Raw genomic sequence first — 16,534 nt, 5'->3', positions numbered from 1 at the left:
CTTTGCAGAGCATTCACTGTACTTAAACTGCTTGTCTTAAGCCTTATTTTTTTAGCTTATGACACTCCACAGGCTAAGTCCAAGCAAAATGGAGTTCAAGCCAAAGCACACACACATACACAAAAGCACAAGCCTGTAATTACACACACACTCACACAAAAAGTCAGCAGAGACAATTGCAGACAGCAAAAGAGGAGCAAAAGTCAAAAGTAGAGTAAATTTGTTGCGGCACAATGGGCACGTGTCGCAGCAACTGAAGATGGAAAGATGGAAATGAAGATAGAGAGATGCCAGAGCAAAAAGGTGGACTACGTGCAACTAAAAAAAAAAAAAAGCAGCAGCTTAAGGTGGCAATAGACAAATCTAAAAAAACACACACACATCTATATATACACCTTTGCATTAGTATGTGTTTGCTTGCCGAAAGTGTAGGCACAAGAAATCAAGAAAGTAGAATCCCGGTTCACAAGTTGAGTGCACTGCATACATGTGCCGAAATTCTTGTGTGAAAAGTAAATCGAAATGCATTTGAATTTTGCATAGCACCACATACATAAGTATATATGAATGTATGTGTATGTATATATATGTGTGTGTGTCTGTGTTCGTGGGCGTAAAGCATAAGCAAGAGCAGCATAAAAAAAGGAACGATTTACACGACACTAAAAGCTAAGCAGCCTGCTGGCAGCGCTGTCGCGGTTTACTGCTCTGCTTTGAGTAGCAATAACAGCAACAACAACAACAATAATAATCACAACAAGGCGCTGCTTTAAGGCCGCGAGACCAGGGCACTTTTTTACGAGGCTACTGTTCAAATTTGCATATGTTTTAAATATTTAATGTAATTCAAAAAAGAACAGACAAGTGGAAGTATCATGAAAAGACAGCGCCGCAGCAGCAGCAGCAGCAAAGCAGCAACGTGCCAATTGGACTTTTTTGTTTTTTTAAACAGCGGTCAGCTGCAAAATAAGCCAAAGCAAAAGCAAAAAGAAAATGTGTTCCAGCAAATGTTCGCGCATTTGGCAAAAAATCAATTTTCCGTGTGATTGCCAAATGCAATCCCAACAACAATACACAGAGGTCTCAAGTATGAAGAGGCGCAACAACACACACACACACATGTCAAAAAATACATATATAGGCAGGCAAAAAGCAAAAGGCGAAAAATTTTGAGCTTAAGAAACAGCTGAAAGCTGCGTTTGGTGCGCTCTTTCTTTTAATTTTCATTTGTTTGCTCATATTTTTCGTAAGTTTTACTGTTAATTATTGACATAACAAAATGCGCTGATGACGGCAACAACACCAAACTCCCAATCAGAACTTATAGCACAACACACACACATACACAACACTCACTCACACACACATAGAAAGTTGTATAGCGAAAGGCAGCGCAAAGGGCACACGCGAATATTCTTACATTAACGTTGTGTGTGCCTGGCCCAAGGAAAACTAGATGAAAAACTAGCTTATAATTTTCAACGTTGTCTGTGTTTTGTGCAGTTATTTCTTCACGGGAGAGAGAGCCGTAACGCAAATGAATGAAATTTTTGCGAGTTTCACGCACGCTCTGTTGTAGTGGTAGTAGAGGCGGGCCGAAACACACACACACACACACACACTCTGAACGCTTTTAACAAACGGAACACACACGCACAATACAAATCACGTAAGCAGTCGTAGAAATTAAAATGCATTTAAATTACATTTAATTACGTGTTCTCTGCCGTTTTATGCTTTTAGTTTTGACGTGTGCGCTTATATATTACAGACCGTATGAAATCAGCGGTAACAAAACAAAACAGTTAAAACAGTGTTGCCAAATCAGCTTTTTTGATAAAAGAAATAAAAGCACAAAGCAACCCTACGGCAGAGCAACAGCGTGGCGCTTTTTAAATTTGCTTTTGCACAAATCATTTGTAAATTACCTTAGATAGTAAACAATAATTCTTTCAGAAACACTATCATCTTCAATTCACACATTTTGTATTCAAAACAAACTCGTTTGTTTTTGTTATGTTAAGCTAAAAGTATAAGTGCAAGGGAGATGCAAATATTGTGCTCACTGGAAACTGAGCATTGGAAAGTGAGTGGGTGAGCGCGGGATTTTTGAAAAGCTCAGCTCTGATTAGAAGATCTTGCCACTGGATGATAAATAAAATATCTGTTAAAATAAATAGCACATAAAAGAGTGCTTTTAACCTAACTATTGCGAAAAGAGGAATTATTTTTCCAATATTTCCTATTAAAAGCGACCTATCACAAGCTTAAGCATTTCGATCGTTTTCACATATCGACAGACTGTGGTGTGCAGTAATCGAAATGAAAATAGCGCGCATTGCAATTTGAATTAGGTGACAGCTGTTGTAACGAAAAATTAAAAGCGGTGCTTACTTTGCTTTGGTTGCTGTTATTTAATGATTTATTTTATATATGTTTGGTTAATTCACTGCGTAGGTGGACGAGTTGTATGCTGATAATAGTGCTGTTGCTGTTGTCGATGATTTATATTGTAACCGCTATCGAGATCTGTGTGCATTTTGTTTAGTTGCCAGCATGCATTTGTATATTATGGAGTTAAGGAAGAGAGCCACAACAACAACAACTGCAAATAAATAGGCTACATTTGTGCGTTGGTGTTAGTAGGTCGTATAAATGACTCGGCGGCGGCTAAATATAACGGTTGTCGTTGTCGTCGTCGTCGTCGTCGTCGTCGTTGTTACACTCGTTACTCTCGCTCACTCGCTCTCTCGCTTGCTGGCCAACTTGAGCCGAGTGTGTGTGTGTTTCTTTTTTATGTGGCCAATTCACAAAATGTACATTTTTTACACCTTTCACACACACCCACGCATTTTACACTCACATACATTGAAGGCGCGCGCGCGTTGCCTTTGCTTTTTTTAACTTTCTTTTTTTTTTTCTTTTTGCACACACTTCCCACACCTATTGCTATTGTCGTGGTCGGGTGTTGTTGTTGTTGCTGCTGCTGGCTCTATATATTTTTTACATGTGTGCGTGTGTGTATGTAGGTTAGTTTAAGCTTTTTTTTGAAGGCTTTATTTACACAATTTACTAAACTGTTTTTACTTGATTTTCGTTCTGATTCGTTCTCTCTGGCAAGGAACTGTTTGCTCTCCGTAATATATTTTTAGTTCTTTAGGCTGGTTTTTTTCTTTTTCAATAAAACTTCATGGCCCTATTATGTACTCAACACACATGCTCACTCACACACACACACACGCGCGCAAGCAAACACACAGGCACACGTTAAGTATACGCGCGTTAAGTATACGTACGCTATAATTGCTCTTTTATGCATGTGTGTATTTTTTACGTTTTTAACTTTGTTTTTTTTCTCAGCTTTTGATTTGCTTATGATTTGTGATTTCTGCTGCTTGCTTGTAAGACTCTTTCTCTCTTTCGTTCTCTTAGGCCATGCGACGAACCCAGCGTGTGTGCCAACGAATAATTTCAACTGAAATTGGAAATTTTCACCTCCTGTGAGAAGCGTATTTTGTTGTTGCTTATCATTTGGCCACAGGATGTCAATGCTAAAGTTTATGTTAAATTAACAGAAACAGCTGTTGTAACAATTTGTAGACTCCCTGTGCTTTTAACATTATGTTACGTTTCGGCGCTGCCAGATGATTGCGAGTATAACGTCTATTAAATCAAAATCTGATTGGGAACATGTTGAGACATAATTGAATATTGTTTTTTATGTATTTAATCTTTATAAAAACTAATTGTTTTAATCTTTAGAAACTGCTACACTATTGATTTGCTTATATTGCTTGTTAGCTTAATATATTTATGTATTTAGGTCATTAGGTTAAGGTACAGTGGAGCAGGCAAATAAATTCTATTTAAAAACAATGTAAAAATAATTCTTATTTAGTAAAGATTCGTTTGAGATTGCAGCTCTTCATAATAAAGCATGATAGACTTTTGAACTTTTTTAATTTGCTTATGCCTTACGTTTGACTCAACCTCTCAAAATTTTCTGATTAATAAAGGTCATTCACAATATTTCTAATTGCAATCACATAATGCTAAACGCCTGCGACAAGCACGCCAAGTCCTCAAATGCCACAGTCATTAGGAAAACACTTTGCCAGGACCAACTACTCTCCCCATTCTGTTGGCCTGCAGTTAGCCTGGCAAAAAGTCAACAAATTAAACGTCCAACAAAACGAATGGGCGGGTATTTTTGCGGTTGCTGCCAGCCTGGCTTCCAGGGTGTGCCCAGCATGAAGCTAACTAGCTAACCATATGCATGTTGTCTGTTCTATTGGAGCTATAGTCATACATATATATATACGTACATAGTTATAGTCCTGGCGTATGCAAAGCTAAACATTTCTTTGTCCTATGGCATGCGGATAAACTGAACCAGCAACCAGTTAAGGACCACACCCAGTCCTGGAACGGCAAAAGGCGTCGATTTTGTTTTCGTTTTCCCTTTCAATGGATACAAGCGCTACGTAAAGTTGCGCTAGAGGGTATGGGAAAATAAATAAATTAATTAAAAGTTTATTTGTTTATAGTATTATCAAACTAATGCGTAAATTGCAGCATTTTTTTTTAAATTAATTTAGTATAATAAAAAATTGTAGGGTATTTTTTAGTGTTTTCGATATATATTTTACCTACGCCATAATTCACATTGTCCTTTCTTACAGGGTGTGCCGAAAGCGAAAGCTGGCATTGCTTGTATCCATATTGTTTAGCTCCTGGCTGGTCCTAACAATATTGAATGTGTCTATGGCTGACCATAGAACAGTCTGGATTGGCCACTCCAAGCAGTAGGACGTTGTGTAGCGAGCTGCAAAAGTTTTCAAGCCTGCCTAAGACATGGACGATGATACTGACATCTTTGATATAGATCCCAAGGAGGCCTGGCTGGAGCAGGTCACAATTGGTGGACTACGACGTTGGCATATAATAGCCTCAGTGCTGGGCATACTATTGAGTATTAGTATGTGCTTTATAACAAAGATATATCCAACATTTTATGCTAATATTATATATTATTTTAGTGATAATGGTTTGTTGTTGCATTCGGTTTCGCATACCGCGCACCAAGCAGGAGATTGAGGCGGATTATCAACGCAAACAGATTACCAAAAAGTTTCGTGAGAAATTACAACAAATTAAAAATTCTGAAATGGATGATATGGACTTGCAAAAAGGTGAGCTTACTGTACTACATGCTACAGTCATTACCAATAATTTCTACACTTGGCCCAGTTTGTTGTCAAGCGTATGCCACAAGCCAAGCCCTATTTTTGTTTTATTTTTGTGTCCCTTCTATCAAAAAACTCACGCATGTGCCTTATGCAAAATGATAAACGATGCCTTGAAACTTAACGCACGCTAGTTAAACTGTAAACATATACTATTTATACATATATTCTATATACTACTACTCATTACTGTCACCTTCTTCTATCACAGCACTTGCTTATATCAAATTGGAACAGTATGATGATCCCTAGGTGTAGCTCTATCTCTTTGTAAATTCTCATAAGCATGCATCACCCAAAAACAAACGCACAAACTATTTGGAACTAACTATAACTAATATATATATCTAATTAAACTATTGCCCATGTAAGTAGCACTCTGGTAAATTATTTAAAGTATAAGCTTATCATATTTTTAAATTTATTTTCGTTGTGGTTTGTTTTCTTGCAGTTTGTGTGCGTATACAAAGCGACTATCTCAATCTTCAAGCTAGCGTGGAGAGCATGAATGAGAAGCAAAACGTTAAGTTTAAGATATAAAACTGTTATACAAGTATTTAGTACACAATAAGCTGAAGTATTAAATTCAGTGTTATACATATAAATTCGATAATATTTAAGTAAGCTTCCACTAAATCTGCCCTGAGGAAAAGTAAAATATTTAAAGTGTTATACAAATTAAAAATTAAATTATTTAAAACAAAACAATGTGCTCTAATTTTTGAGATTTATAGAAAATACACAATTTGATTGAATTATTGTTGTTTCTTTTATTGCAGTTTGTTTTCTCATTTCACTTTTTATTAAATCGGTTTTTTTTGTTTTCTGTAATGTATCAAAGTTTGTTTTAATATATAAACCTTTTTGTTTTGTTTAATTCTCTACACATACGGGCTAGTTATGTTGTCTTTTGAGGGCAGCATTACAATAATTGCGACATTAACAGCTTGTTATGTTTATGACATTACTTTTTTCCACTTACATTTATGCATTATTTTAAAAGGTTTAATTTATTTTCTTTTTTTTTTTCGCTGACAAATCTTTAGTTTTGTTATACATAATATGTACGCTGACTCGGCTATATGACTGTAACAAATTTTTATATGATTCTGACTCGACAAACACACACATATATGCGGGGGAAGAGGGGCATGGTTAAGTATAATAACGCATAACTATTAGTTCTTTGTTCATTAATTTGCTCAGCTTAAAGTTAGCTTAACGTGCTCTCTTCTGGAATACTTTCAGTTTTGAAATTATGATAATCATCATCTCTGTATCATCAATCTTTTCACCGTTTACTTGTAGTTTTTGAAACATTTAGCTTGAGTTACGCCAAGAATTCTGATTGATTTATCTCAATGTTTAATACAAATTTTTTATTTTTATATTTATATAAAAACAACTAAATATACTTAGCGCATCATTCTTTGCGTATGAATGTTCTCCCCCTGAAAATAGAAAATGTTTTTGTTTATATAGGCGTAAAAGTGAAATGTCTATTTATAGAAAGTATTGCTTACGTTATAGTCTTCTTTTCAATATTCTTGGGCTCGGGTCTTGCACGATTTAGCACCTTGAGGAAATCTGAGGTTTTTGCTCGCATACGCGAATGAATGTAAGCCTTTGAACACTGTTAAGGAATACAATTAAATACTATAAGATAAAATTGTACAATAGTTAACTTACCTTAATGTGATAATGCAAATAATCTCGGAACATGTGTATTAAATTTATAGTATTGTCCCTTGTTTCCTTGTTGGTATGTCGAGGAAATAGCACTGCAAATAGAAAGTATATGCAATTAATGGATATAGAATGGAATCAGTTATAAACTAACATTCGATCTAATGTTCTACTGTACACAAACACAAGTCATCTGTTTTAATATTATTGATTAAACAGGATGCCGTTCGGATTTTTAGTTAATTTTGGAGCGTTTGAGACACAAACTAGAAAATAACTCTTAGTTATGCCACTTTGACTCCACAGAGTATGACAGATAATATTTGCTGTACACAAACACAAGTCATCTGTTTTAATATGAGGGATTAAACAGGATGCCGTCGTTCGTCTTTTTAGTTAATTTTGGAGCATTTGAGACACAAACTAGAAAATAACTCTTAGTTATGCCACTTTGACTCCACAGAGTATGACAGATAATATTTGCTGTACACAAACACAAGTCATCTGTTATAATATAAAGGATTAAACAGGATGCCGTTCGTCTTTTTAGTTAATTTTGGAGCATTTGAGACACAAACTAGAAAATAACTCTTAGTTATGCCACTTTGACTCCACAGAGTATGACAGATAATATTTGCTGTACACAAACACAAGTCATCTGTTATAATATAAAGGATTAAACAGGATGCCGTTCGTCTTTTTAGTTAATTTTGGAGCATTTGAGACACAAACTAGAAAATAACTCTTAGTTATGCCACTTTGACTCCACAGAGTATGACAGATAATATTGACTGTACACAAACACAAGTCATCTGTTATAATATAAAGGATTAAACAGGATGCCGTTCGTCTTTTTAGTTAATTTTGGAGCATTTGAGACACAAACTAGAATATATCTTAAAAATATGCCACTTTGACTCCACCTAAGATACAAAATAGAATAATCTTTAGATCCACCTACCGAATGTAACGTAACCAATATTGTCTCCCACTTTAGCATCAGTGTTGGCCAATTCCAAAGGCGGTTCGCGGTGCGTGAAGAGCACTTGTGGCGCAGTATGAGAGGCACGACGTCCCTCTCTCAATTCCTGCATAAATACTTTGCCAATGATGACATCATCTTCGTCCCTAAATATGGTGCTGAAGACAACCGTAACGCGATCAGCCTTCGCCTCTACATAGCTACAAATTAAACAGATTACTTAAATACTTTCCATGATAGAAATTGGGCTATTTACAGTGTTTCATCGTTACGATAGTTGATGACAGCACGCTTTTGTCCTTCCTCGCCTTGCTCTTGGAAATCGAAATACTTTTCAAACACAGAGGCAAAGCAATTGCGCTTCAGCAGTCCAATTTTCTTAGCCATTTGCTCCCAGTCCGTAGGTATATCATCCAGATTAATAAGTACAGAAACATTGTAACCTTCTTCCGTATCAGTCAGTAAATTTCCATATTCACGCTTGAGCAGTTCATCAGCACCATGCTCCACCAGTTGTTTGTAGAACTTGAGCGATATGCTGATCTATTAAACGCAAGAAAAATCATTAGTTAAAAAGAAAATTGCTTTTGTTTCACGTGTTAATAACTCACCCGCACTTTAGTTTTATCGCTATTGACATTGGACATATGATAAAGCACCCCATCAAAATCAGCTATTAGTATATCTATCGATTCTGGTTTGAGTCTGCAAAATAAGAATATATAAAAATTAGTTTTCTACACTTTTAAATAACGTATAATTAAAATAATCAGTTTAAGTTATAAAAAATTGTATACAAACACAAGTCATCTGTTTTAATATAATAAATTAAACAGGATGCCGTTCGAATTTAATTGATATTGGAGCATTTGAGACACAGACTGGAATAGAAATCCAAGATATGCCACTTTGACTCCATAAGGAGTTACAATTGTACGCAAACACAAGTCATCTGTTTTAATATGAGGAATTAAACAGGATGCCGTTCGAATTGGATTAGTTTTGGAGCATTTGAGACATAAACTGGAATAGAAATCCAAGATATGCCACTTTGACTCCATAAGTTATAACATTTGTACGCAAACACAAGTCATCTGTTATAATATGAGGGATTAAACAGGATGCCGTTCGAATTGGATTTGTATTGGAGCATTTGAGACACAAGCTGGAATGGAAATCCAAAATATGCCACTTTGACTCCATAAGTTATAACATTTGTACGCAAACACAAGTCATCTGTTTTAATATGAGGGATTAAACAGGATGCCGTTCGAATTGGATTAGTATTGGAGCATTTGAGACACAAGCTGGAATGGAAATCCAAAATATGCCACTTTGACTCCATAAGTTATAACATTTGTACGCAAACACAAGTCATCTGTTTTAATATGAGGGATTAAACAGGATGCCGTTCGAATTGGATTAGTATTGGAGCATTTGAGACACAAGCTGGAATGGAAATCCAAAATATGCCACTTTGACTCCACCCGGTAAAACAGTTGGCGCTTTGTTTTGGGCAGCCGGTGCTCGAAGGCGATACTGTGATTACATTGATGACTCAATTGCAAACAGCTTTATACATGTTATGCATGCGCATGTGTGTGTCTGTGTGAGGTATTCAACATAAGTATAAATTAAAAGGGAGCGGGGGTGCTATGCACAAATGATGCGATAAACTCGCTAAACTGAAATAACAAATGCGTTGCGGCTGCGGGTGGTTGAATAAAAGGGAAAGGGGGAGCTCAAATACATCAATACACATGCGCTGCACACTCAACAAAGCACACTGACGCATGCATAAGTATGCGTATGGGTGAGTGTGAGTGTCAGAACAACACCCGAATTAGGTAGAGCTTTCATAGAAATATGCTGATAAAGCTAACAACAAAAACTGATAAGACAGTGCAAGAATTACAGATAAAGAGAAGTAAAGGAATACTATAACATGTTACAGTTAGATTTGAAGGCTTACCCTGCTATAGCATTGCGGTATTTGACCAGCAACGTTTCCTCTATGATGCGATTATTGATTTCCAGCAATATCATCTTTGTATAATGCGGCTCCTTTACGTTTTCTTAATTTAATTTAAAATTATTTTCATATAACCCAAAAAGATGTAGCGATGACAAATTTATGACGTTGCTTCTGCCGCTCTGACTGCGACTGCGACTACGACTACTGTGCTTATACGTGCGGTAACTGTTTCTTTGGCGCTGCTGTTCGCTCGCTCGCTTGCTTGCGCTTGTATTGGTGTGAGAGACCGTCGACGGCTATGTATTGGGGAGCGGGAGCTCGCTGGTCTTGCTGCTGCTGCTGCTCCAACTCATAGGCACACATACGCTTGCATTGCAATCAGTGTGTATGTGCATGTATGTATATGTGTGTATGAAAAAAACATACACACAAACAGAAGCGTTGGTTGTTGTTTGTTCGTGTGTATTTAATGAATAAACAACAACAAAATGGGCGCAACTTTTTATGTTTGTGCCCGTTTACTCTGTTGTCGGCTTTTTTGGTCTCGTTTTGCAGATTCCTACACACACATACACGCCCGCTGTCTTAGCAAACTTTTACCAGCAGATTTCACTTTTCTCACAGCACCGTGAACACTTAAAGCTCTCATGTAGGTATTTTCCTGATTTGTGCTTGTTTTTCCGGCAGTTTTGCTCTTTTATTTATAACAAAATTGCAATTTTTAATTTATAATACATGTGGCTAGTTTTCGGTTTCAAGCAATGCGTGGATGACAGTATGTTGCTAGAAAAAAGCATGGACGGAAAATCGAGTCACAACTCTAGTTATTCGATTTATCGACAATGCTCACGACGTAACTGATATCTTTTAGATTACTCACGGTTTCTGTTATCGTCCATCTCTATTAACCGTAGAACTTAGCCAAATGTAAACAAATAGATAATGGATGATTTGGAGCTGATTAAACTGATTGAAAACTTTCCCATATTGTACGACAAAGACAGCGCACGCAGCGCGAAGAATGCGGCGAATAAAGATGCCGCTTGGAAACTGATTTCTGAAAAAGTAGGCGCTAGTGAGCGCGCCTGCATTACACGTTGGAAAAGCATCAGAGATCGGTTTGGCAAGGAGTTTCGCCGCTTCCAGGAGACTAATAGCCCAACCTACTGGGATATGTTTCCGCGTTTGTTATTTTTAAAGGATCACTATAAGCATGGTTTGGTTAAACACAAAAGTTTGGAAGGATTAAAAGTGGAACAGCGCGTACGCAAGCCCAGACGCACGCGCAAGGAAACGGGAGAGGAGCAGCAGCCGCTGGATGATAAAACAAAAGAACAGGAGCTGGAAGAGCAGGAGAGTGATATTCTGTTTTGCCAGGAGCTCATAGAGCTAGTTAAGCAACATACCGTGCTATATGATAGGCATCAGATAAGGAATTCCAAGAATCTAGCAGCAAAGAACGATGCCTGGTGTGCCATCTCACAGAGTCTGCATGTGTCTGGTGAGCATAGCTGTGCTATACACATGAAATCATCTAAAGCTTATTGCATTTTCAGAGGAAGTTTGCTACAAACGCTGGAAGCAGCTGAGAGATCGTTTTGCGCGCGAGTATCGCAACCAGCAACTGGACCAGAGCACGCCTATAAGCTGGCGATACTTTAATGATTTGCTCTTTCTGGGGCGACACTTTCGCAAGGGTGTGCCCTTGGTGTTGGAGCATATTAAGAAACGCGGGCGACCACCTAAAGCGCGATCGGAGCAGGCGGAACAGACTACAGTTGTGCAGTTGGCACCAGGCGAGCATATCTGGGGTACAGACTATCCCTATAGCAATGATGAACTGGATCAGGAGCTGGCCTATGATGAGACGCAGCAGATTGAAGTCCTAACTGAAGCGGAGCAGCAGGAGCATATGGATTTAGTGGAGTTGTCTAATAGCTTGGAGCCTGAAGCATCCATAGGCGAAACAGTGGATAGTTATAATGCCTCTGGCGAGGAATTGCTTGCTGATTCATCCGCAGGCATATTGGAAGCAGACTCTGCGCCGCCCAGCGCTGAAAATCTCATTGGCACTGTCATTAGCAATATGGAAACTGTGCTCCAACAGTCCAAGGAGTGCCTGCAGCTAATGCAGCAAACCCAAACTAGTAATGTGTCGCCCAACAACAGTTTGCTGAACAAAGTTCAAATGCTGTTGGATGGCTTAAGCCCGGATCAGCGTGGCAAAGCCGAACGCAAGATTGTTCACTTTCTATGCGAGTGCCAAATTAAAACGTTAGATGGACAGGAAATTGAGGATGTTACACCTTGTCATATATACTAATATATCTATTTGCAAATAAGTTTAGTTAATTAATCGTTAATAATGTACTTTGAGCGCATTTAAATGTGCTATCGATAAATTGTTAATCACAAAGTTGAACCAAATCGAATCGTAAAATATTTAGCCGTTGGGAATTCAAATCCACAATTAAAAATATTTTAATTATAATTATTATAAAAATACATTTTAATTATACTATGGGTGTTTTCATGAACATTTTAAAAGCAGTTTGTATATCAAATTCTAGGAAATTTAAATTATTAAAAAAGTTAAGTTTTTAAGAATATTTTAATTGCTAGACAGTTCACTGTAGAAGAATGAACCAGCACTGATATTGAAAAATATAAATTGCACACTCACACACACATGGGTCGAGCAGCTGTTGAATAATTATAAACAATTTGGCATGCATTTGTTTTTGTTTTGTAAATTGTTTAGTATTTATGCGTTGTGTAAATAGTTGCCATGTATTATTCATACGGTGCAGTTGCTTAAATCTTACACACATATAAACACACACACACACAACGAACAGGCCACGGCACATAAAGAATTATTGAAATAATAAACTTTGATGCGCAAAGCGCTTTTTAAGTGTCTGCTTAAAATGTTCACAATAGTAGCTAAAGTAGCAAGTGCTTGTGTTTGTGTTTGTGTTCGTGTGCGGCATAAACTAATTTAATAAAAATAAACAGTGCGGCAAATCTTTTTGAAGTTATGCGGATTTGTTATGGAATGTGTGCGGTGATTCCACCTGCGGTGGAGGCAGCAACTGAGGTGAAGTGTGTGTGTGTGCATGTGTGTGTGTGTATTTTAGTGTTATTGTGCTTGACAGCTGCAGCTTTCACAGCTTTGTCTGCATGTGATAGCAGCGCAGTCAGCTTCACGCCCTTTTGTCAACAGCTCTAAGCAGCGTTAAGCATATGCAAGTTATTTGGCTGTCACTTTGGGAGCTTCATTGTCAGAGCAGTGAGAGTTAAGTTAACCTTTGTCTAGTTTGTGTATAAAATCATTTGTCGTCTGTCAGTGACACGGTCAGTTCATCAATCACAGTCAAATTTTCTTGCGGCCCTAACCTAAGGCGAAGTGCCTAACGCATATGTTGAGTCCCGCTCTCACTCTCTCACTCTCGCTCTCTTTGTCTATTTAAGTCTTGCCAGCGTAATTGTCTATGCATAAAATTTGTATAATTGCCAATTGCCACGGATTTAGTCAATTGCTGCAATGGCGACGAACAAAAATATTTCTATATGTTTGTTTGGTAGCTATGCATGCGGCAATGAGTGCCAAATTAATTGCGACTGGCTAAATATACGCAGAAACACACACACACACATTCATATGCATGTGTGTAATAAATCCAAACAACAGCACAACACTTACCACTTGTAAATTCAGCATGTGTTATATGCATATGTATTGTATATATGTATGTGTGTGAGTGTGTGCAGCTCCGCATTGTTTTTAGCATGTTTTGCATGCAAAGCATTTCTATAAATTGCTGCACGTGTGTGTGTGTGTGCGAATGAATGTGTGTGACGTTAGGGCTCTGGCTTAAATACATTTAACATTTTCAATGAGCTGCTGATGCGCTTGAGATACCGTTAAATTAGCATTAAAAGTGGAGTAGAACAAGCCTGAAAATTGGTTGAAAATTCAAAATGCAGTAATTAAATATTAAAAAATATTTAAGTTAATTTTAAATACTGCTTTTGTTTAAGTATTTTTTATGTAACATAATGTTATAATAATTGCTTTGATCCTTTTATATTTATATAAATTTTAAAAATATTATTTGGTATATCAAAAAATACTTTTCTATATTAAGTACTTTGATATTTAATTGAGCCCAGTGTTTGTTTTGTAAATATTTATATTTTTAATTAAAGACATTGAACTTGCTCAACTGTTTACAGCAATAAAATGTGTGCTTATATATTTATATGTATATGTTCCAAAAATAGACTACAATGCACACGGTAACCTTTGACAGCAAGCTTAAATAGCATAAAGCTCTCAAGCCAAACCACCAAACTCTCAACTGTGTGCACGCTGCCTCTGCAATATAAGGTCACGTCACGTATACGTCACGTATGCCACGTGGGCATATTGTTTTGCTTTTGCAACAAAGCTACTTAAGTAGCACTACACTCTCGCTCTCTCTCTCTCTCGCACTCGAGCTCTACCTTAAACTTTTTGTACACTTGCTGCCAATGCAGCAACATTTATATTCGTTATGCCACTTTGCATGCCAAAATTGGGGGGGCAAACAATATTACAATAAAAATGATGCAAAGAGCAGAGCCCACAAAATGCGAAAATAAAAACGCAATGCAACAGAATACTAAAACACAAGTCGGTCAGGCTTTGAACTTTGGCGCCATTTAGCTGACCGCCTCAGTTGAGCGCATAAATTTTCGCTTTGTTTCTTTTACGTGTAGACAAGACACACACAGCTGCTGCTGCTGCTCCCAAGGCGTGAGGGGGTGGTGGGGAGTGTTGAAAGAGTGGGAGAGCAGGGTCGTCCTTAGTGCGAAAGTTCAGCTGAAGCTGCTACACACAATGACCTACAAAAGCATTTAAAATTTACGACTTTCAGCTGCGCAATGAATGAAGACAAACTGCAGACGCAAAGCACAAGGGGTGGTGGGGGGGGAGTGGCTAAAGTGAAAGTGTGTGCCGTAGTTGACGCTCGCGTATGTCAAGCTGTTTAATTGCATTTGAGTAAGTTGAAGTGCACTTGCCAGCAATTAGACAATTAGCTTACAATAAGGCTGCTCAAAGAGCGGCAATAGACAAAGCGCGGGTGAGCGCCCACTGTGCGTATGCGTAATGTGACTGACTGGCAGCTACTTTGCTAATCATCGCCCAGCATCATCAACAACTCAACGCGTCAACGTCTGACAAGAGGCCAAAGGCATTCAAATGGCTGCGACTTGGCAGCAGAGCTATAAATACTATAAGTTTCAGTTATCAAATTAGCGAGGGTGGCTTTATAAGTTTAACTTTCTTGTTTAGACTTGCTTCAAAAATTCTGTTAGCTACTCTCGCTTTAGTAAGCGTGAACATTTTTACGATTCGCAATTACTTTGCTATTTTGGCAATTCTCTCGTTTTTGCGCTGCTTTGCGCTGCGCTTGACGCGTCGACGCGGCGTCTGCATTTGTGTCTGGCTGCAGCCACGCCCACACGCCCCATTGCTGAATCAGTTGGCAATTGAACGAAAAGTCCAGTGTGCAACTAAAATTTTTGAATATAATTTCTGTTTGCCGTTAGCTGGCTTGGCTACAACTCAACAACATAACGCATACGCAACGTGGGCACTTAAGCAAGCTGCGAATAAAAACACAAAAGAAATATATTATAAAGCAACTAATTGAAGTTAGAAAATATCCAAAATATTTTGCATAATATCCACTTGCTGTCGAAATTCAGAAACAATAAATCAGTTGAAAATTTATAAATAATTTGTTAACGCAAGCAGTTGAAAAGCTTTTGCACACACTTATGATTTATATGTTTGTGTGTATGTGTGTGTGTGTGCTGACATTTGGCCATTAAATGTGTAGCCTGTGGGGTACCTTGTCTGAATTTGAAACTGGCAAATGCGCCTCGTGTTTCAATATATTTTTTGCTTAATTTACATACATTTGCATTTGTGTTAATTTCGTTTTTAATTTTTATTGTTTTTGTGTTCCTTTTGCCTTCTCTCACACATGTCGACATTCTGCTTGAGGGAAAACATTTGGTTTTGTTTTGCGCATAATTAACTTTTGTAAACTACAAACTATACACAGTATATTTTATTTAAATAATTTCAAATTTCATACATTGCTTGCGCTTTTTGCGGCTGCAAATGCAAATTACAGAGTGTAAGCCGATTTTGTGGTGAATTTGTTGCAATTTTATTGACAACAACTAAAGTTCATTTAATGCTCCTAATGCGGCCACTAAATACATAAGCGCATTATATGATGAGTTCAATCAACTGTAAGTGCTTTTCTTATTACAAAAAAAAGAGAATGCGCTGCTTTTATATACATTTTATTTATTTATGCTGCTCATAAGTTCGCACGGGTCAAAGTGCAAACAACTTGCTGTAAACATTTTTATTGCTTACTAAGGTTGTGAAAATGAAAATACACAAGTATTAAAGTTAAATTAAAAGTACAAGAAAGCTTAAAAATATACACATAAAATTTATCCTGAAGTATGCATACAGAAAAATAAATATTAAGTATACGCCAATATTTTTTATATTAATTAAAGATCAATTAAAACTACAAGAATTTTTTATTTTAATATTAGCTTAAAATTATACGC

At 37.2% G+C, this 16,534-nt stretch overlaps 3 protein-coding genes across 4 annotated transcripts; 2 read left to right on the top strand and 1 right to left on the bottom strand.

Annotated features, from left to right (window-relative positions):
* The first annotated feature begins 4,658 nt into the window (after window positions 1-4,658).
* Window positions 4,659-5,877, top strand: LOC108605481 (transmembrane inner ear expressed protein). Of its 2 annotated transcripts, none has more exons than XM_017995177.1 (3): window positions 4,659-4,978; window positions 5,040-5,192; window positions 5,698-5,877. In XM_017995177.1, the coding sequence occupies exons 1-3, from the start codon at window positions 4,855-4,857 to the stop codon at window positions 5,784-5,786; spliced, it is 366 nt and encodes a 121-aa protein (XP_017850666.1). In that variant the 5' UTR covers window positions 4,659-4,854; the 3' UTR covers window positions 5,787-5,877. The 2 variants fall into 2 exon arrangements, with proteins under 2 accessions (XP_017850666.1, XP_017850675.1); XM_017995186.2 differs by lacking the exon at window positions 5,698-5,877 and adding an exon at window positions 5,458-5,546.
* A 187-nt stretch (window positions 5,878-6,064) lies between these two features.
* Window positions 6,065-10,640, bottom strand: LOC108597389 (actin-related protein 2/3 complex subunit 2). The gene is made up of 7 exons (XM_017983926.2): window positions 9,887-10,640; window positions 8,526-8,619; window positions 8,171-8,457; window positions 7,894-8,114; window positions 6,936-7,027; window positions 6,770-6,879; window positions 6,065-6,697 (listed from the first exon to the last, which is right to left on the bottom strand). Exons 1-7 carry the CDS (start codon window positions 9,958-9,960, stop codon window positions 6,670-6,672), a joined length of 906 nt encoding a protein of 301 aa, XP_017839415.1. The 5' UTR covers window positions 9,961-10,640; the 3' UTR covers window positions 6,065-6,669.
* Window positions 10,641-10,811: 171 nt separating this feature from the next.
* LOC108602385 lies at window positions 10,812-12,351 on the top strand. Its single transcript, XM_017990499.1, has 2 exons — window positions 10,812-11,390; window positions 11,446-12,351. The coding sequence occupies exons 1-2, from the start codon at window positions 10,832-10,834 to the stop codon at window positions 12,210-12,212; spliced, it is 1,326 nt and encodes a 441-aa protein (XP_017845988.1). The 5' UTR covers window positions 10,812-10,831; the 3' UTR covers window positions 12,213-12,351.
* The last annotated feature ends 4,183 nt before the right edge of the window (window positions 12,352-16,534 follow it).

The sequence above is a fragment of the Drosophila busckii genome, chromosome 2L (genome assembly GCF_011750605.1).
Source record: "Drosophila busckii strain San Diego stock center, stock number 13000-0081.31 chromosome 2L, ASM1175060v1, whole genome shotgun sequence".
Classification (NCBI taxonomy): Eukaryota; Metazoa; Arthropoda; class Insecta; order Diptera; family Drosophilidae; genus Drosophila; species Drosophila busckii.
This window is presented reverse-complemented; position numbering and strand designations above follow the sequence as displayed.

Bases quoted from the DNA above. Each gene is read 5' to 3' on its own strand.
- LOC108605481 (XM_017995177.1), top strand. From the start codon at position 4,855: ATGGACGATGATACTGACATCTTTGATATAGATCCCAAGGAGGCCTGG. The intron at 4,979-5,039 runs GTATGTGCTTTA...ATATTATTTTAG, and splicing joins GGGCATACTATTGAGTATTA to TGATAATGGTTTGTTGTTGC. The intron at 5,193-5,697 runs GTGAGCTTACTG...GTTTTCTTGCAG, and splicing joins TGATATGGACTTGCAAAAAG to TTTGTGTGCGTATACAAAGC.
- LOC108597389 (XM_017983926.2), bottom strand. From the start codon at position 9,960: ATGATATTGCTGGAAATCAATAATCGCATCATAGAGGAAACGTTGCTG. The intron at 8,115-8,170 runs GTAAATAGCCCA...TTTAATTTGTAG, and splicing joins TATCGTAACGATGAAACACT to CTATGTAGAGGCGAAGGCTG. The intron at 6,698-6,769 runs GTAAGCAATACT...TTCTATTTTCAG, and splicing joins ATTGAAAAGAAGACTATAAC to GGGGAGAACATTCATACGCA.
- LOC108602385 (XM_017990499.1), top strand. From the start codon at position 10,832: ATGGATGATTTGGAGCTGATTAAACTGATTGAAAACTTTCCCATATTG. The intron at 11,391-11,445 runs GTGAGCATAGCT...TTGCATTTTCAG, and splicing joins ACAGAGTCTGCATGTGTCTG to AGGAAGTTTGCTACAAACGC.